This window comes from Cebidichthys violaceus, unplaced genomic scaffold, assembly GCF_023349555.1.
Source record: "Cebidichthys violaceus isolate CVI_PGR_0920_01 unplaced genomic scaffold, fCebVio1.0.p SCAF_17, whole genome shotgun sequence".
NCBI lineage: Eukaryota > Metazoa > Chordata > Actinopteri > Perciformes > Stichaeidae > Cebidichthys > Cebidichthys violaceus.
In genome coordinates, this window is record NW_027176340.1 from 13,060,344 (window position 1) to 13,082,041 (window position 21,698).

Genomic DNA, 21,698 nt, shown 5'->3' on the forward strand with positions numbered 1-21,698 from the left:
CGAGTTAAAAACCTGGCAGCAGTGTCTTATATCAGCCAAGCTTGGATGTTTCCCCAGAATGAAGTGCATTGCAATCGTCTGGATTCCCTTTTTTTAATTCTGCAAATGAAAAAAAGATCTTTTTTAAATGATCTTAGTAGAACAAAGTAGGACTGCACTGCTTTAGTCAGCGGAGCATCAAAAGACAACTCTGAGTCAATAAGTAGAGCTAGTTCAGGGGCCCTCTTTTTTAACATGATTAGATAAGGCACCCAGACTAGACTGGTGAATGTTAATGCTGCTCATGCTGGAGGTCCAGAACCTTTTTTTTTTTTTGGTTTAGGTATAGACCACAAATCGTTGATCCATTTCTGTTTCCGTACAGACTAAACAATCAGATCTAAATGTATTTGTTTTGAGCCAGGTTATTGGTTTCCTCCTGCTAAGCTAGGCTTAAGTCATGTGGTTGATATTGATCTTATCTCACCAGTGTAAAATAAGTGTATCTCCCAAAAATGCTGAATTGTTCCTCAAAAAGTCTGGTTGCCTGGTGTCAAGTCAGCGTGGAGACAAATGAACCAAAGTGTTTCTTTGTGCTTCGGTTTGAACAAAAGAAAACAAGCAGCAGGTGGGATCACTGCCACAGTTGCAGGAACAGAGCACTTTTTTTTGCACGAGATTCAGGCTCTTAACATTTGAGACCCCAAACTGAGACATACTCTATAAGAACAGATTAATCACTAAATAGCCTCCCTGCTGATGAATATTCTGCTTTTAAATTGGCGTACTTAGCCCATGAAAATGAACATGGCATACTTAGCCCATAAAAATTAACATAATTATAATCCACAGTTGGCCAAGATGAAGGGAAATTATATTTCAGGTAGGATGTGTTATCTCTCACAACACAGCAGAGCAGCTGCTGAGGCTGTATTAATGTTCAGAACTAGATATAAAATGCCTGTGGTTAATCACAGCCGTGGTTCAGCCCAAGGCTCTCATAGAATCACATGGAAAGAGCACATTAGCAGCTCAATTAAAACACACAGACCATGGCCACCTGCAGCACAGTCAAAAGTTCCATTTATTCTTTTATTGTATGGCTCGAAGCTGCTCTTTATAGAGCTCAGTATTGGAGCATTACTACACAAGTCCATTCATCTTAATGGGATATTGCCTGTGCATTTCTGTTACCCTGAGTTGCACATGGATCAGTCATAGAGAAAGAGCTGAACTGTAAAAGGCTCTTCATGGATCAGCTGTTCCAGCAGAACGAGGGGACGTGATCCCAGAAAGCAGCCAGAGAGAACAGTACGGGAGGTCTTTTTTTTTTGTTCCAGCCAAAGGCACTACCATGTTTTTCACCCTTTTAGAGGTTAATTGCATTGTTTTTTCCTCCGCCAGGCTGACATTTAAAAAGCATCCACCACTAGGTGCACGGGGTGAGAGACGGAAAGTGAAATCAATCTGGGTTGTAGTGAGGACAGAGAGGCAGGATGAGCTATGTTTGGGACGATTTGACACCCTTCAGGAAACTGGTTTAGGCAACAAACAACTGGAGAAACAATCGTAGGACAAAAGATTGAACAAACAAATGTTGTGACCTTAGATCTATGAATCTTAGAAAATACGGTCCATGTCTATAATGATTTATAAACATTAATTTTTACACGTTAAAATCTGCTTATGCACTGTTAAATTATACGTATACACGCTCATAAATATTCATAATGCTTTATAACAATAATCATAACACATTATAAAGAATGTAATAATGACTTAAAAGGTCATAATACTTCATAATTGCTGGTCACTCATTGACATTTTTTGCAAGGATCATAGTTTGTTGTAACTCCAATAGTTGTAACGCAGAATAATCTTTTTCTAAAGCAATATAATCACTGTTATAATGCATTGCATTGTGATAATAAGTTACTTAAAGTAGTCACTGTTTGCTTTAAGTAAAGAAAAATGTTGACTGTTTTGTGTTTCTCTTGCATAAATTGAATATTTTTTCACTTTAATTATAGCTAACCACGGTGATTATAATGTATTATAGAATGTTTATAATGTATTACTACTATTGGAGTTGTACACCATGATCATTGCATAAAAAAAATGTCAGTGAGTGACCAACAAATATGAAGTATTATGATAGTTGACCATATAAGTTGTTATAAAATGCTTTATAATGTGTTATAATTGTTATAAATCATTACGACCTATAATAACAGTGCTATAAGAAGATTATAACACACGTTATGTTAATAATGTCTAATAGACATGGGCTTCAGAAAGTGTACCATCAGGAATGATGGATTATTTCTTCTCCTGTTGGCTCCATCTGGTTCTTTTTTCTGAGGTTCTTCACTATTTTACTGTGTAGGACAAGAATGAATCAGCATTAACTCTATTTAGAAAAACACTTTTACTTGCATGAAAAACACATGAGATTTTATAGTGCAGCTAAAGGACAAATCTCATTTATTACGACGTGGTCTTCATTTACATAGTTGACCATTAGCATTTTATGAAATGCTGAGATCTGTGAATGCAGCAAACATCACTTTAAAGTCAAGACGTTTCAAGAAACACAAGCATCACGATTAGATCCAAACATCATGAGGTGTGGAATGGTCAGATGTGTAGTAATCAGATACCTGGCCTGTGACAAATAATAATAATAAAGTGACTGACTGCTTGTGTTTGTTGCCCCATTAAGCTTTGTAGTAGTGAAGTCCCTGTGTTCCCATTTCTCAGCAACTGGTGACATCAGTGCTGTTACTAATAGGAATGATGGCCAAAGAAAAAACTTAGCCCAACTAAAACAATGCCCAAGATGTAGCAAGCTGGAATTAGATGATACACATGCTATGCCGCCCTTTTCTCATACAGACAACAAATATCATTACCTTACTATTATTATTTAAATCAAAACTCAAACATCTTTCACGCAATTAGGGTTATGATGATTTAAATGTATTGACCTCCACCCTTAATAAATATATATATATATATATATATATATATATATATATATATATATATATATATATATATATATATATATATATATATATATATATAAATGTTGTTGTCCTCATCTGTCTTTTCAGTATCTGTGTATTTATGGTTGTCCATCTGTGTCATGACTGTCTTTGTGTTCTACCCTCCCCACTTTATGTCTGTGTCCTTTGTCTCTTTTTGGGATTTATTTTCCTCATTGGTCCAAAAGGTCTCTTGAAAGGTACTGTATGAAAGGAGAAGAGTCCTCTTAATCCTGCTCTCAGAAAAGCTCTTCTACTATTGCTCGTTTGCAGTGCATTTTAATTGATTCATGTCTGTTGGAGCCATTCCATTTTGTTTAACATCCTAATGAGTTTTATCCAACAAATAACAGCATTTCTAAGCATGGTTAATCCAATATTGCATATCCCCAATACAAATCTATGAAGTTAAACAGAAGTAAAAAAACAAAAAACACAGCGAGGTGACTTCCTGACTCTATCGTCATGTTAATCTGATGCTGCAGATTGGCGAGTTCTTTTTTTGCGAGGAAGGTTATCTGAAACTCACTCCCATCCTCTAAGTAACTTCCCCAACCTTTTGCTCTTCTAGTAAAAAAAATATCACCTAATCAGATAATTGAATCATTCCGGACTCTGCCCTCTTTCCTTCTGAAGACATCTTGAAGTCACAGAAATAAAAGGCTCCCCCCCCCCCCTCGCTCGCTGAAGCTGCTGGTGCGGTACGGTCAACAGATGAAAGCAAGCTTTGGCAAATGTGACTGGGGCAGATGGTTTGAAAAAGGTTCTGCCTCTTGGCCACATTTATTTAATTAGCTGTAAGAGAAGAAATCTCTAAGCGCTTCAGTGGCACTGGTGCATAGAGAGATGTCCGTCTGATCTGCTGCTGGCGCACTCCAAGCATATCGAAACCACGGAGCATACTCCTTTACTGCACACTCTGATGCATCCATCAGCTATGAGGTCATCCGCACCTAAATCCACAACTTACAGGCCTTCTTTCGAAATAAATACACACGTGCTGCAGTCTGTAAGTATTTGGAAAGTGACACATCTTTTCTTTGTTGGCTCTGTATGCAGCTTTGTCATTTTTGTGACCTGACTTGTTAACATACGGGCCAAGCTGCTGAGAAAACTGAGATATTCTTGACTCAACCCAGTCGCCAGAATGAATGTTGGCATCGTACGTTTCTGCAAACCACAGGATACACACAATGTGGACGTTTCTAAACCATAAATAAGTTTTATAGATGTGTTTAATTGCAACGTAACAATGTAACTAGTGTGAATAATTACACTAAACTACTTTATTACATAACGTATACGTAACAAGCGTAAAGTCAAAGTTTACTTTTGGTTTCACACGAAACACTAACATCAGTCTCCTGGGTGAAAGTCTGATGTGTTTGTTTGATTCATCAACCACCAGCCCTTAATTCTTATACATTGTAACTTTCGCTCCATATACATCGTCACTTGTTTTGACGAATGCAAAAACATCCGTATTCAACGTAGCCGGGGTTTTCAGAAACGTACAGGGCAGGCATTTTTTCCTGCTCGACTGGTCTGCTTGACTAGTCAACATTCTAATCGATTCAAAAATGGCGACCGTGCTCTCGCATTTACCCACTTTATGCTCAACTTCCACTCTCTTCTTCACCTCGTTACATGTCAGCATGTGTTCTGAAAGCGCCCATCGTTTCACTATCTCTGCTTCTCTCACTGCCTCTCGCTCTACTCTGTAAGATTCTTTTTGTGGATTGATATAATGAATACTGGATTTGGGGTTTCAATCACAGTCACATTTGCTGGATTTGCGCTGCATTCTGCCGTGTATTCTTAATTATTAACATGTCTGGTTTCTAACATGTATCAAGTGATGTCTGTGGTTCCAAAAGTGTTTCAGCATGGAGCATGATGATTCTGAGAAGCTATGGTATAGATTCTGTCCTCGCCAAGTAAATCGGAATACATAATGTTTGATAACCTTGAAATGCGATACACAGACCTGAGCAGAGAAAAGATATCAAACAGAAAAATATCTCACCTTTGCATCCTTTGAGTGCACCTCCTGCTGTTATGCTGCTGGCTTGATCTGAGATAAGAAAGCTAATGCTATTCTGTAGCTCTTTCTTCCTGTGCATGACGTTCTCTTCCCCCTAAAATCAGAGTAAGGAGACATGCAGCCATGCTCTGAACTAAGATCAAGCACAGCTCCATAAATGAGGTGCACTGGAGTTCTCATGCTTAGATCTCTGATCAGAATATGGCCACCGTTTAGCATGTGTATGCAAATGTCTCATTTGAATTTTTGACGACAGTATTTATCTGCTTTAATCACCCCTGTCTCCTGCCAAATACTCTATACCTCCTCAAGTCTATGTTCGTAATAATTCCACTGGTAGTATTTTTGTCCCAGTCCAGGAAGTGTGATGTTCTTATACTGTACAGAAAGCAAGGTAATCACAGATAATTCAAGCGTATCCTGTGCATCCCATGTGTTGTTAGCTTTAGGGACAGTGATCGTTTCAGATTCATTCAGTGTTAACATTTTGTATTGGCACTGAATAGCTTGCAGATAGATTCAATCTTAATCCAGGTAATTTTTTTCCAATAAAACCTATTAGTTTTAAACAAATTAGTTTTATCTGAACGTACATTTTAGGAGACAGGGTTGCTTTTAAAACGTAGAGGCGAATACTGTGTAGTGTTCTGCAAAATCGACTTATAACTGTAGATCAACAAGCATCTTTGGTATAAAATGCTAATGCAGCTGTCTTGTTAAAGAATAGGTTTGGATTCTATCTTGATACAGTACTTACATGCCATACGTATCTTATTCATGGTGCTGTTAACCTGAAGCACAAAGTACACATGAATCTGGGGAAGTACCGGAAATAAAGAAGTCGCCAGTGCTGAGGTGGCGTCCCCCCACAATACGCATGCTTTAGAGCGCAAGCTGTCCTAAGAAGTGTACAATTCTACTGCTTTTACCTTTATGTTCTATTTAACATAACTTTGACAACGATGTCCAGTAGTTGGGGAAGAACCTGAGCAGTTCTCAGCTGTTCCAACAGTAGTGGCAAACTTCAACTTGCTAGCTTAGCTAGCTAATATAATAAAATATAATTCTAACTAGGGAAACTTAATGACCACAAAGTAAACATCGTTTAGTTGGTATCACAAGCAGAACGCCTGCAAAGTGTCTGCTAACAGTGTTAACTAGTGGCTGGCAGTCAAATACGTCCATGTTGCCGACACGTGGTTTTGTTCATAGGTGTCCGTAACAGTGTTGACAGAAAGTAGCCCAACCAGGGCCTCAGAGCGTAGAACCAGCCTACTCTTCAGGAAAGGAATCAGTCATTGCAAGACGAGTTGAGCCTATTGAACTCAGTGTCCTGTCAATCTCAATCCCACTATTTAGATTTATGGGAATATATCCTCTGGATACAGCCCAAAGGGTACAGAAAGCAGCCCAAATTACCGTAACCCACACACTTAAATAAAAAGTAACCGATTAGAAGGAAATCACCCAATCTGACTGCTCTGTTCTGCATACAGATTGTGTAGTCACGCAGACATCTGTAAAGTGTCGGCGTAGAATCTTTGTGGACATCCACGATATGGACAGATGACTATTATGTCACACGGACCTTTGCAGTTATGTGGACACGGAAACTATCATTTGAGCTTTAGCCAAATCGAGTGGGTATCTTCTTTTTATTGTGATAATATTATCTCCACAGTGTGTTTGCACGGACGGTGTTTCCTTGCTGTGGAGGGATACGTCCTGGTTAATGTACATATTTTTGTTGCTAGGACAAAACACTAGTAATGATCCTGTACACAACTACCAGGAAGAAAATATCCACTTGAGTTGGCTGAAGCCTCATATGAGCTTTCCCCATCACTCACAGTGTAGTCGATCTACAGAGGAATTGCACTTAATACAGAGAACTCTTTCAAATGACATATAGCATGTGAGTACTGTATTCATATTATTCAAACCAATCCTGGAAAAATGGAAAAGAAATGACTCATAAAAGTCTAAATTCTAGTCTAATAAGACCTGAGTGACCTGAACATTCAGTCATCAAGAGTTAGAATAGCTGAAAATATGGAATTAACATAATTTCTTTACCTGCAATCCGCATAACCTTTCACTCCCCCCTTTTAACCCGTGCTGATGGGGACAACAGGGTCCCAAACTCCTGCAGACACTGAATCAGCGTCCTGCTCCCGTTTTAATCATTAACTCTGCTCTCCATCCACCTTTGCAGCAGCGACGAGGACAACAAGCCTCTCCAGGGCAGCCAGACGTCGCTGGACGGCAACGTGAAGGAAAGCGACGACAGTCTGGTCGACTATGGCGAAGGTGGCGACGGCCAGTTCAACGAGGACGGCTCTTTCATCGGCCAGTACACGGTGAAGAAAGACAAGGATGAGACGGAGGGCAACGAGAGCTCTGAGGCCACCTCGCCCGTCAACGCCATCTACTCGCTGGCCTAGCGCCGTAGCGCCGGTGGCCCCCCTCTGACCTGAGGGCGTTACGACAAACCACAGCACCACACACCAGACACAAACACACACACATGAGTATATTACCATATGAAACAGAAGAAACGCAGCAGGGCCTGTCTGGAGACTGGGTAGGCTTCCCTCTGCAGATGAAGTCACAGGAACACGGGAGTGGAATTAGACCACAAGCCTTTATTTTAGTTTCCAGCTCAAAGAAATTGGCCCATTGGAGGTGGCGTTTGGACAAAGACGATAGTGCTCGTCTTCCTCGGCTCTCCGCCTGCCCTTACACAGACTTGAAGTGTGCCTTCGGGGCAGCTTTCCGCACTTGGAGGAGTTCTCTAGAGATTTTTTCTTTGGTTCGTTTCTGCTCCGAACATTTCCAGTGTCCCCGCTCTCCCTCCCAATGCGCCCTTCATACCTCTGTGTAGCGTCCCGGTAAAGTACACAGAAGAGGTCCCGTACACACACACATACACATACACACACTGGCCCGTCCTGTAACATATCAGCTTCTAACCATCAAACTCAACAGGATGCCGGCAGATATGTTTATCATATTGATATTTACGCAATGAAAGATTTTAGTTTTTCCACAGCTAGCAGACGAGTCATTGAATCTTAAAGAGTGCTGTATTCAGTCCTGGCACACATTTTAGTGCCCTGCAAAACTATGCACTATCACCTCCTCCATAGCATTCTGGGTTTAACCTGGTTAGTAAAAGTACACGTTTCAGGTTTAGTTTTTTTTCACTCGCAGGCTAAATCACATGCTTTTATTCACTCTGCCTTGTACAATGTGGTGGACATGTTTTTCTTACCTCTACTCCAATGTTGTAGTGCAGATGTTCAAAATGGCTGCCACAAGAAAGGCTGTTTCTGCCAAAAGCACCAAGCTCTGCTACAGTATGTTATTAATGACGAATATTATTTTGGAGCATGGTAGTAACTTAGTGCAAGAGAAATGGAAGGCAACAGAGAGGAACGTTGGCTTCGCTTGAGAAACATCAGTAGACCACAACCCAGTGAATTCCCTAGTTAGCATGCAGGCTAATGCTGCATTCATGTCAAATGGGAACAGCTGTCGGTCGACAGCGATAATGTTGACAGATGTTTCTGTTTTTCTTTTGACTGGTTTCTTAATTGTTCCTTGTGTTACTTTTGAAAGTACGTTTTATACCAAACCAGACATTGCTATGTCAATCCAACATGGTGATCACATAATGGCTTATCATGACAGAAAAATGGGTTTTGTAATGGATATATAATCCTCTAAAACTTATCTGCATGTATTTTCTTCAATTGTGACACCAGAATTTTGGAAGTTTGGGGTCCCAACCCCAAATTTCCAAATCATTTTTTAGCTCCTGAAAGTTGAGATGTGTAATCATTTCAAGTTGGAAATGTCCACATTCTCTCCCATGGGACATGAATGCAGCATGAGAGGCTAGGATCCTTAGGGTGTTTTCAGACTATCAATGCCTTTCATTTTGCCCACAAAACGTTTTGTCTTTTTTTTTCATTGTTGGGCAACCACTAAATGAGTGCTAACATTAGCTTAACACAAACCACTGTTTGTGTTAAGCTACTTAATAGTTGATAGTAAAGTTTTAATTCATGAAAACTACTTCCCTGAAAATTCAACTCAAGTTGTTAGGGCACTTGTGAGTGCTCAGCAAAAGCAGCGGGCAAAAAGCTTCACTCTCATTGAAAACAGTTAGAAAAAGTTGCTAAAATGTGCTCTGTCTGACCGGGACCTTAAACAATCAATATAGAGATGTTAGCTGCAGCTAGCTAACTAACATACAGTTCTGTCAGTCTCTCCCCTCCAGACTGCTCTCTTCTCTCGTCTTCGTATTTTCATGAATTGGAGCCATGAAGCCTCGGAAATAGCCACAAAGTTTTGCTCGAGCGTCGGCATGGACGCATCTTTGGCTCAACTCATTTAATTAATTTGTGCATTAACTTTATATGCAATCACAGCATTTTCTTGGTGTTTAGTCTGAACCCACCTTTACGGAAGGATCTACTCCTCTGTCCCTCCCTCTAGTTTTTATAAATGCAGTTAGTGTGTTGATCATTACAGATGAAAAAAGACAGCGTTAGGCCGCGTAGAACACTTGAAATAAATGACCAGATTTACAGCATGAAAATATATACATCGAATTCACGGCCACCTTTGAAATGAAACGTATCAACTTGTTTTTTTTGCAGAAGAAGAAAGAAAAAAGAAAACTGTTTGAGTAACAGAACTTTTTAGAAACAAATGTAAGCTCAGTATTCCACTTGTCCAACAACCACATTTGTCACGTCATTGTTCTGTTAGCAGACTGATAGACTGATTTCTTTATTTTGTACTAGATGTTCACATTTGGTTCACAGCATCATTTTGGCACTCGTACTATAGTTACCTGCTACTCAACAGCACTATTAAAACCTCCACTGCTTAATTCGAAAATCTTTACTGCAGTTAGCGACTGAAGTTCACATTGTATTTCAAATATTTATTTTAGATTTCTATTTATTACATTATGTGAATAGTATTAATATTAGTACTTAATTTAACAATTGTTGTATACACATTTTTGACCAACTCATTTTGTTGATTCACGCCAGAATTAAGCCACAAATAAAGATGTCTCCAGAATCTGTCATTGTTCATCATGAGAGGCATTAAACACAATATGTTCCAGTTATTTGTGATATTTGTAGCAGCTGGCTTTTCTGCTGTAAACAAAACAACAACATACTTGTCATGTTTATCTGTCCATTGTGCTGCTCTTCTCGCACTCATGTTGTGTTGTATTACAGTTACTCTGTGTTGTTATTCAGATTTATGTAACATAACCTTTCCGCCTCACAGAAAATTAATATTGTTGCTTATTATTTATTTGACATATATTCTGTACATGTAGGTCCTGAAAAAAACCCCTCTTATATTTGTAAATATTTCAAAGTCGATTCCCCCAGAAAAATGCTTTATCCGCGAAGGAGACAAAAAGTCACAATTCTGTATCCACAAAGCAACATGTGACAGGTGCATCTTTAGTCTGTTGTGCACCTTTGTAATGTAGCTTTGACTAACATTTGCACTCTGAAAAAATAACGAGAATCATCCTTCACTCTATGTTGCCCTTTGCTTTGACATTGTGATACGTGGTCACTTGTTTGATGATGGCTTGGATTCTATATTGTGAAAGAGGAACAAGTTAGATGCTCTATGATGTAAATAAGACGTAAGTGCTCCTGCAATATTCTGTTTGTAGCATTGTCGCACACAGACTGCTAGTAGGCCTAAAAGAACATGCATTCACAGAGGTATTGGAACACACTCCTCTCCTTTTAACTGCATAGACTCCTTCACCTAACATGTCTAGTGTTGCATCGCTAGTCCCATTTCAGGGGCCTCCTTACAGGACCAATTCATACTTTCGGGGCATGCGGCTCAAAATTTGACTGTACGGCGATGGCGCATGCTCCAGTTTCGTTCCAGACTCCGGTCCATTTGGTGACGTATGCTCATCTAGCTGGTTTGCCTTTTGAAGAGAGGTTGTGCAAAGATATTGAATAATTTGTCTATAAAGGACCACAAAGACATCCAAATGGCATTACAGCTACCAAATGGAATGGAGTGTGGATCGCGAAATGCGCATGCGTGGAACGCCAGACCGATGCAGGCCCTCAATTGTAGTATGAATGGAACCGAGTGTGGGTCGAGTCTGCTCCTCCACAAATGAGACAGTCGAGTACAGAACTATTGTAACACATTATGATATGTCATCAGAAAAAAGGGTAGACGTGTTAAATACTGTGATAAATTTGGGTAAGTTCACAAGTTGACACCTGACAAACAGTGAAGCAGGTTAAAAGGGCAAATAAATTAGTATACATCTGTAATGCCAACAGATTGTCAGTCTGCAAACCAGAACAAATAGTGGATTTTACTCCCAACAGTCACTATTCACATTCTGCTTTACATTAGTCAGATTTATCTGACATAATTACAAGTTGAAAAGGATTGCCTAAATGCACAATTAAACATGTGACTGGCCCACACTGGATTGACCAAATTTGAGCAAAAGAAGGCTTTAATTCCTTGCTCATTTGGAGGAGCCTTCTAATTAGGACAGACCTTGCTGATCGGTTATAATATTTTCAATTTGCAGACTTTGAAGGAGGCCCCTAAAATCAAACACAACATATAATCCATTTTGAAAAGAGTCCTGACCTGGTATTTATCACCCCTTTTTAAAACAAAGAGATGTCTGATTCTCCAAAAACACAGCCTCTCTGTCCCCTCTTCCAAAAACTCATGTTCCCTTCTGTGTCTCTGCAGAAACTCTCAGCAATATCCTCTGAGTTTTAATCAGCTGGGTGTTTTCTTAGATGCCATCGTGTTACAGTATGTTGGTGTGACCACAGGGGGTTGTTAGTTTGAGGCACCGAGCACAGACTTTTTGAACAAAAACAGGAGGCCGCTGCTGAAATAGAAGAAAACAGAAAGAAAAAGCACTGAGAGATCAAACATGGAACATATAAGTCCGAACTTTCTCACCGGACTTGTTTTCTTCCAGATCTGGTCTGGAAACCTGCACCCCCTTTTCCCACATGGCCTTTCCTCTCCCCTCCCCTCAAGTGGATCACAGTGGGGAAATGTTGTAAACTGGCTATATAACAAAGAAAAGAGAATTATGCATATTTGCTGATGAACAGTGCTTTTTTTCTTGTCCTTTTATTCATGCACGCCGACTCTCTTTCTACTGTCTACTGACCTTTAATGGGGGAAAAGAAGATGTCAATGTGCAGCTTTGTGTTTTTCTTCATTTCAAAATGCTGCAATGTGTAGAATTTTACTGGTGCACACACAAGATTTGCAAATGGATTTTTTTTAACGATTGATCACAGGCTTTTTTTAATATGAATTCTCATGTTAGCATCTTCTTGCTTTTACCATATGTATCAGAGCAGCTCGTCAAAGTCTCGCTTCAACACGCAAAATAACAGCTTTTGTAAGGTACATACTCAACAGAAAATGGCATAAATATATTCACCATGTATGCGTGTATGATGAGATGTTGCAACTTCTGCTAGCGACGCCTTCTTTATAGTAAAGCTATCTCCTTTTCTCTACCTCCCGACTGCTGGTCTCTCTGTTCATATCGGAGCTTTTGTCATGTTGTCAAAACATTTTACTGTAGCTTTAAAGAAACTAAACAAGAAAAGAAAAAAAACACAAAGACCATAGCTTTTGGTTTGTCTGACCACTGCCATTTCCAAATGCTGAATTCTGAAGGTAAAACCACACAGTAGGTTTATTGCGATGACTGACCTACTGTGTGAGTTATTTAGACGTCCCAGTGTTCAGAAGAAACTAGAGCACCTGAAAGAAACTCTGACAAAACAAGAAGAACACACATTCTCGAGTGAGGCCCCAGGTTTAGCAGCTCCTTTCACAGTGCTCATCACCTTCACTGGTTTACTGCTCATCTCTCGGTTAAGCAGGGGCCCATCGAGCCCTGAAGAGAGGAAGTGCTCTGCACACTTTTTTGGGAATTAATTAATGAATTAGCCAATGTTATCTTGAAGTCTCTCACCTAGATTAAATAAAATCCAGTGAATAGGCCTAAAAAATGTAATTTTATAAGAAATGACTAATGCAAAAATCACATACTGGATACAGTGCTATACATAAACATTATTTGATTGAAAAACTATGCTGGATTTGATTTAATTTCAAGTTGTTTTTCGTGTCTATTTTTTGTGTTCTTTACAAGTATTCATATTCTTTTCCAAGTTTTAATGTGAACTTAATCAGCCAACCTATGAGAACTTGTCAAATTGTCAGCAAAAAGCAAAGCAACATTGACCCTGTTCTCTACCACCCCACCCTGTTCTCTACCACCCCACCCTGTTCTCTACCACCCTACCCTGTTCTCTACCACCCCACCCTGTTCTCTACCACCCTACCCTGTTCTCTACCACCCTACCATGTTCTCTACCATCCTACCATGTTCTCTACCACCCCACCCTGTTCTCTACCACCCTACCCTGTTCTCTACCACCCTACCCTGTTCTCTACACTCTACCATGTTCTCTACCACCCTACCCTGTTCTCTACCACCCTACCATGTTCTCTACCATCCTACTATGTTCTCTACCACCCCACCCTGTTCTCTACCACCCTACCCTGTTCTCTACCACCCTACCCTGTTCTCTACACTCTACCATGTTCTCTACTACCCTACCATGTTCTCTACCATCCTACCATGTTCTCTACCACCCTACCCTGTTCTCTACCACCCTACCCTGTTCTCTACACTCTACCATGTTCTCTACACTCTACCATGTTCTCTACCACCCTACCATGTTCTCTACCATCCTGCCATGTTCTCTACCACCCCACCCTGTTCTCTACCACCCTACCCTGTTCTCTACCACCCTACCCTGTTCTCTACACTCTACCATGTTCTCTACACTCTACCATGTTCTCTACCACCCTACCATGTTCTCTACCATCCTACCATGTTCTCTACCACCCCACCCTGTTCTCTACCACCCTACCCTGTTCTCTACCACCCTACCCTGTTCTCTACACTCTACCATGTTCTCTACCATCCTACCATGTTCTCTATCACCCCACCCTGTTCTCTACCACCCTACCCTGTTCTCTACCACCCTACCCTGTTCTCTACCACCCCACCCTATTCTCTACCACCCTACCATGTTCTTTACCACCCTACCATGTTCTCTACCACCCCACCCTGTTGTCTACCACCCTACCCTGTTCTCTACCATCCTACCATGTTCTCTACCACCCCACCCTGTTCTCTACCACCCTACCCTGTTCTCTACCACCCTACCCTGTTCTCTACACTCTACCATGTTCTCTACCATCCTACCATGTTCTCTATCACCCCACCCTGTTCTCTACCACCCTACCCTGTTCTCTACCACCCTACCCTGTTCTCTACCACCCCACCCTATTCTCTACCACCCTACCATGTTCTTTACCACCCTACCCTGTTCTCTACCACCCCACCCTGTTGTCTACCACCCTACCCTGTTCTCTACCATCCTACCCTGTTATCTACGACCCTAACCGGTTCTTCCCTGTACCACCCCACATCCTACATTGTTCTCCTGCTATAGCGCAAAATAGAAGTTATCTTATGACACTTTTCACATGTCATGACCGTATTCTTATAATTTACAGACCAAACATTTCCCTAAGAGTAAGCACTGGGTCGACAGTGCCAAGAAAAAACTCCCCTTTAACCGGTAGAAACCTTGAGTAGAACCAAGTTCTGGGTGGGCGGCCATATGCTTGGACAGTTGGGTTGAGAGAGAGATACACAGCGTTAATGACAATAACTAGAAAAATAATAGAAATATGACTAATAATAACAATAACAGTAGCAGTGGGTAATAAGCAGAACCCCAGCAACAATTGCTGCCACGATCAAGGATCCATGCGCAGCCTTTACGCATGGCAACCTGCGAGACAAGACAGCACAATGATGTCCCAGAATCCAAGTGAGTAACATGCGTTAATGAATAAAAGGGAGAGGTGGAGAGATAGCAGCATATCTAGAGGCTGGTCCAAGGCAAGTCTGAGCCAGCCCTAACTATTAATGTGAGCGAGCCCTAACATTAAGAGTTATCAAAGAGGAAAATCTTACTCTTAAATGGGGTGTGTGTCTGCCACCTGGACTGAAACTAGGAGCTGGTTACACAGGAGAGGTGCTTGATAGCTGAAGGCTCTGGCTCCCATTGCCTTTGGAGAGTCTAGGAACCACAAGTAACCCTGCATTCTGTGAGCGTAGCTATTTAAGATATGACGGTGCCTGACCAATTATGGCTCTGTAAGCGAGAAGAAGGATTTTAAATTATATTCTGGATTTTAAAGGGAGCCAGTGCAAAAATGGTAATACACAACTTATATGATCTTTTTTCCTATAGTTTTAGTCAGTAAACGTCTTAAGAAACTTATAGGAGCAAAGTAACAAATGCGTGAACTAATTTTTCTGCATCGCTTTGAGACAGGATGTGCCTGATTTTTGCAATGTTACGTAGGTGAAAAAAGGCAGTCCTTGAAATTGTTTTTTATCTTTTTGTATATATCCTAATCGAAGATAACTCCAAGATTCTTTACAGTGCTGCTGGAACGCCAGGATAATGCCAATCTAGAGAAACTATATCATTAGATAATTGATTCCGGAGGTGTTCTGGGCCTAGTGAGTTTAACATTAGGTAGTTGCAGGTCATCCAGGTTTTTATGTCTTCAAGGCAAGCTTGACGTTTGCAGTAGTTTTGTCTGGCTTGATCGATAGTTATAATTAGGTATCATCTGCATAACAATTAAGTTAATGTATTGATTTCTGACAATATTGCCTGAAGGAAGCATAAATAAGCTGAATAAAATTAATCCAAGCGTGGGTGTGCATGGAGGATTCATCGTTATACAAACTGAGATTGGTCTAATAAATAGGACTCAAACCAGCTTAGTGCGGTTCCTTTAATGCCAATCAAATGTTCAAGTCTCTGTAACAGGATGTGATTACCAATGGTGTCGAACACATCATGAAGGTCTAACAAGTACAGAGTCCTTTGTCTGGCGCAATTAGAAGGTCATTATAGTAATTTTCACCAGTGCTGTCTAAATCCTGACTGAAAATCCTCAAATAAACTATTGTTATGTATAAAAGTCACACAACTGATATAGCTCTATTAGCCAAAAACGTTGAATCAAGAGTGGCCTATTTTATAAGAGTTTTGATTACAGCTACCTATTAATAAGGACAAATTGATCATTTCTAGTAAAGAGGTGATAACTAAGGGTAAAACTTTGTTAAGCAGCCTAGCTGGGATGAGGTCTAGCGACAGGTTGATGGCTGACTTTCAGAACAATGGCTTGAGTGTCCGTTCATTGGTGTAAAGTTAGCCTGTCTGTTTGTAAAGCATTATCTAGGTGTGTTCAACTGTGGTCACCTGGTCATCAGTTGTACTTCAAAAAACTTAGTGTTTTCATGGTGTAATGGTTAGCACTCTGGACTTAATATCCAGTGATATATTTTCACATCTTGATGGGACCTCATTTTAAGCTTTAGTACGGGTTAAAGAATGCAACCTTTCCACTTTCTTCATGTTAAAGACAGTAACGTGTGAATTGTTGGAAAATCACTTACCCAAGACTGAGACAGTAAACACTTTAGTTTGAGTTTCTAAAATACTCAATCTTATGCGTTAGCTACTTTTCTTGTCTGTGTGAATACAGCATTAGCATTACAGCCTGTGGTCACTTGGTCTTGATACTGTCCAGTAAGAAGTACTCAAATTACAGTGTGGAGTTTTCCTGAAAATAAACAGGAGTTCTGAATATTTGTTCTTACCAAAATTGACAAAACTCAGATAAAATCTCAATAGAACCTGATGTAATGCAGGGTTGCAGGTGACAGGCTTCTGTCTCAGAAAGATAAATATATTGGTTCACGATGGTCAGGATGGCAGAGCGGTCCAAGGTGCTGCGTTCAGGTTTCAGTCTCCTCTGGAGATATAGGTTTAAAATCCACTCCTGACTGCCGATGTTTTTAACAAATGTGGTAATGACGAAACTGTGATGAGTAGTCAGTCACAACTAGCAATGTGTTAGCACAAAACCAACGCAAGATAAACGTTGACACAAATTGGCATTACCGATATCGTGGCTCCAGTGATCCGAGGACAAAAGTTGGTGGGACCTGATTTTAAAAGGGAGCACAGTTTGAAGATCACGACATGACCAGCTTTGTAAAGTCAGATAGGTCCAAAGTCACCTCCCTTCACCACAGCTCATCTGAGGATTAGTAGTCATGCACATATGACCACCTGAACCTGTGTAAAGTTAGTATGTGTTTGTTTGTATGGAGGCGTGGGTTCAAATCTCACTTCTGACTGCCAGTGATTTTAATTCACATTCACATATTATTCTATAAACTGCCTCTGAACAGCAGATCAACCACTATACTAATTGATACACAATTTTATATATATATATTGTGGCAAACCAGGGGGAAAAGCTGAGCAGATTCAGCACAGGAGGCAGATCCTCGAGCTCAGGTTGGGGGAGGTGATAGAAGGAGTATTCTATCCTGTGCAAGTGCTGCAGCCACTAGGTGCATGGCATTGGTCACACCTGCAGTCCATCAACTAATTACAGTGAGCATATATTCACAGAGCTGTGAAGCAGCAGTGGCAGACATACTGGGCAGAAGAATACGAGGAGCTGCATCAGACGGGAGGTAATTCAGCGTACTCACCTCTCTACCCAATTCCAGGACAGAGGAATCGAAGTTTGACCCTATCCCCCTTTACCCTAACCTGATTATTAAAGGACACTTTTTGTTACATGGTTACTGTCTCTGAGTCTCCTGTTTAATTTCTGAATCTTGCCTCCATGTCCCCCGGTGTGCGTGCGTGCGTGCGTGCGCGCGCAGCAATCTGACTTTTTCCGTCCCTATACCGATAATGAAACCTGGGTTTTGTGTATCCGCCGATACAGAGTACCGATCTGATTCCAGTGTTAGATTAATAAGCTGTATGCCTCACTGTGTGGAAGTGACTGAGATCATTATTTTATGTCTAAGGAAAAATCAGGCTTGACTTAAACATTGCTTTCCTAACTTTGAAAAACTAAATTTAACAAATAAATACATAGATAAAAATGTTCATGTTTAGCTTTGCACGAAAGGCTTTTTTAACATATTTCAAATGTTGTATGCCGTATCACTCCCCAAGACCAAGACAGGCGTTTTAACCCATTACATGGTGTTACAGATTGCTTTTCCCACCTCAACCGGATCAGGATTCATGACCTCCAGTGAAGAGTGTGTGTGTGTGTGTGTGTGTGTGTGTGTGTGTGTGTGTGTGTGTGTGTGTGTGTGTGTGTGTGTGTGTGTGTGTGTGTGTGTGTGTGTCAACCTCTCTCTAGCTTGGATACTATACTGTTGTATTATACATGATCCGCTCACATCTTCCCCAGTAGAAATCATTGACAATATCTCTATGACCTACTCCACCAGACATCCCTGTACATAACATTTGGGTTCCATGAGCACTTCTTTCTGTCTGGTGCCAAGTCCATGTAATGTCTAAAAGCCTGCATAATAAATCTTTTATATTTTTACAGTTATGTTTCAGCCCATAAAGTAACCAAACCAGGGTAGAGATATTGATTTATCCCCTGTACCCTGGGATAAAGTGGATTACACCATTCCCATTAAACTGCCATGATCGCTGAGCTTGTTTTACAGCACAAAACCAACTCAAAGATTAATAAAACACACTACGACAGTAAATCTAGTTGTGGATATGACACAAATGGAAAGAGCATGAGGGAGTGGTCTCTTTGGTGGTGACATGTTTTATTGAAGATGGCCTGATCCATTCTGCCTTGACCCCCTCTAGGCTGGTAAATATTAATGTCCAGCCCTCCATAGACGACCATTCCCACTGCCTCATACATCAGCAGGTAAAGGCCATTAGCAAGCCAATACTTGGACTGGCAGAGAGGAGTGTACTGAGGCAGCCGTGGCCTGGCGTCTCAGTGTTGGGTAATTATTACATCTTCCTCAGGTTTCTGCAGCAACCGAGCTAAAGGTTGAGAAAATAAATTGAGATTTCTCTGTGATCTGAGTTGACAATGGAGAGCAGGGATGCGTAGTTTGTGTTGTTACATATTGTGTGTATGTGTGTGTGTTTGCTTCAAGTTTCTTAGTTTATTAATACGACGGCTTATTTTCGTTCCTTTAATGAAATTCAGAGTAAATGTCAAGATAAATATGAATTTTGTCATCTCCTCCTGGATGACCAGACCATTATTCAGCCTTGGGCTCAGACGCTGGCAGCATTTTCCATTTCCATCCACTGCATCTGTTGTTGAGTTAAGATTTGATAAAGATAGACTAGGGTCTGCATCATGAATGTGACGATTAATAGAGTATTACAAAGCAAAGTATTCTACTACTACTACAAATCTACTTTGAGATCTACATTGGACTCAAGAAAACGACAAAGATCTCTCCAGAGTATATATATATATATACACACACACAGGTATATATATATATATATATATACACATTATATATATATACACATTATATATACACATATATATATATATATACATATATATATATATATATATATATATATATACACATATATATATATATATATATATATATATATATATATACACATATATATATATATATATATATATATACACATATATATATATATATATATATATATATACACATATATATATATATATATATATATATATATATATATGTATATATATTACCAGCATTTTACAGTCCAATGGGTTACTTGGGCTCTTTTTACAGGCCCCTGGCCCCAAGGGCCCCAGTGCAGCCACACTGCTTGAACTGTCTATATGTACGCCCCTGGTGCCTTGGTTTAAAAGTTTGGTAGTTGTGGTGTATTGACGAGGTGGACGCACATGTAGCGCTGGTTACTTTATTCGGCCATGGAAAACTCTTGAGTCAGTACTGCGCATGCGCGCTACAACTGCTAAGGAAGGACCGTGTTCACTGAGGTCCAAAAAGCATTTGTACTCATTACAACCATAATAACTTAATGTAATTAATATACCACATTATTCCCCTTTTTAACTGAGAACACAACTTAAACATACTTAACAGAACAACAGTTTCCTGACACTTTTAACGAAAACAACATATGGTCTAAGTTAAACACAATAATTGACATCTTCCAACATTCCCTCATGTACAAGGTATGCATGTTCAGTTTGTCAGTCCAAATATAAGCTAAAGGATACAGTCCGCTGTAGGGGTATACAGTCTTATGGCATATATCGCTTTGGTGGTTTAGTTACTCGGTTTGAGCGCCTCAGAGCCACTGGTTCGGGCTCCGGAAGCTCGGGTGTCTGCACGTTAGCGTCAACAACTTCCTGGGAACTGCTGCAGTCTTCACCATCACCAAGTTCAGCCTGTGATTCAGTGACATCTACATCAGGTTCAGCAATGGCTCGAGCTCGCAGCTGGTCTCCATGACATCTGTGTACTGTGCCGGAGTCCCGCTCTCTGACTTCATATGAAACAGGGCCCGTCTGTCTCACAACCAACCCTGGAACCCACTTGTGACTCCCCGTCACAGTGCTGCGCAGATAAACAACATCGTCCTTATTAAAGAACCGGTCTGCAGCAGTGCAGTCATGGTGTTCTTTTTGTTGATACTGTTTCTTACGTACCATTTCCTTGGTACAAGGCTTTAGGAAATCCAACCTTGTCCGGATATGTCTGTGAAGAAACAGATCAGCTGGGGACTGTCCAATAGTGCAGTTAGGCGTAGTCCGATATTGCAGCAGGAACAGTGAGATCTTGTCCTCAATGTTCAGTGAAGTGTGAGCAAGCTTTTTCATACCTGCCTTGAACGTCTGAACATATCTCTCTGCCAGACCATTTGTTGTTGGATGTCCTGGTGCACTTGGTGTGCAGAATTCCATTCTGCTTTGCAAAAGTCTGGAACTCGTCTGATGTGAATGTGGTCGCATTGTCTGTCACAGTTTGTTCAGGCAGACCGTAAGAGGCAAACAGTCTCCTGAGCCTGGTGATTGTAGCTTGAGAGGTGATCTGTGACATACGAAACACTTCCAACCAGTTTGTATGTGAATCCACCACAACCATGAACATGTGGTTCAGGAACGGTCCAGCAAAGTCTATGTGTAGTCTCTTCCAGGATTCACCCGGGAACTCCCAGGGATGTAGTGGAACCTGGCGTGGCATCTTTTGATCCAGCTGGCATGTCTCACATTCCTTGCAAATGTGTTCCACTTCCAAGTCAAGGTTCGGCCACCATACATATTTGCGAGCTAAGGCCTTTGTTTTCACAATGCCTTGGTGCCCAGAGTGAATCTCTTTTAACACGGCTCTTCTCATCTTGGAGGGTACAATGACTCTGGTCCCCCATAGGACACAACCTTGCTCTGTGGACAACTCATTTCTCTTTGTGTAAAACACCTTTAGGTTTTCTTCTACCTGAGTGGGCCAGCCTTCCATGACATACTTATACACTCGCGACAACTCACTGTCGGTGCGTGTTGTCCTTGCAACCTGTGTTGCGTTGAGTGGTGCTCCTTGTATATGC

General features: G+C 40.7%; 1 protein-coding gene across 19 annotated transcripts in view; it reads left to right on the forward strand.

Annotated features, from left to right (window-relative positions):
• The window catches only part of nfasca (neurofascin homolog (chicken) a), a 138,591-nt gene extending 125,938 nt beyond the window's left edge, over positions 1-12,653 (forward strand). For 17 of the 19 annotated variants that reach the window (XM_068712630.1, XM_068712629.1, XM_068712636.1 and 14 more), the window contains one exon: positions 7,286-12,653. In XM_068712630.1, coding sequence (XP_068568731.1) covers positions 7,286-7,514 — 229 coding nt within the window. In that variant the 3' untranslated portion in view covers positions 7,515-12,653. Of the gene's footprint in view, positions 1-3,214; positions 3,227-7,285 lie in introns of all 19 variants that reach the window. The other 2 variants (XR_011103267.1, XR_011103268.1) reach the window with 2 other exon arrangements.
• The last annotated feature ends 9,045 nt before the right edge of the window (positions 12,654-21,698 follow it).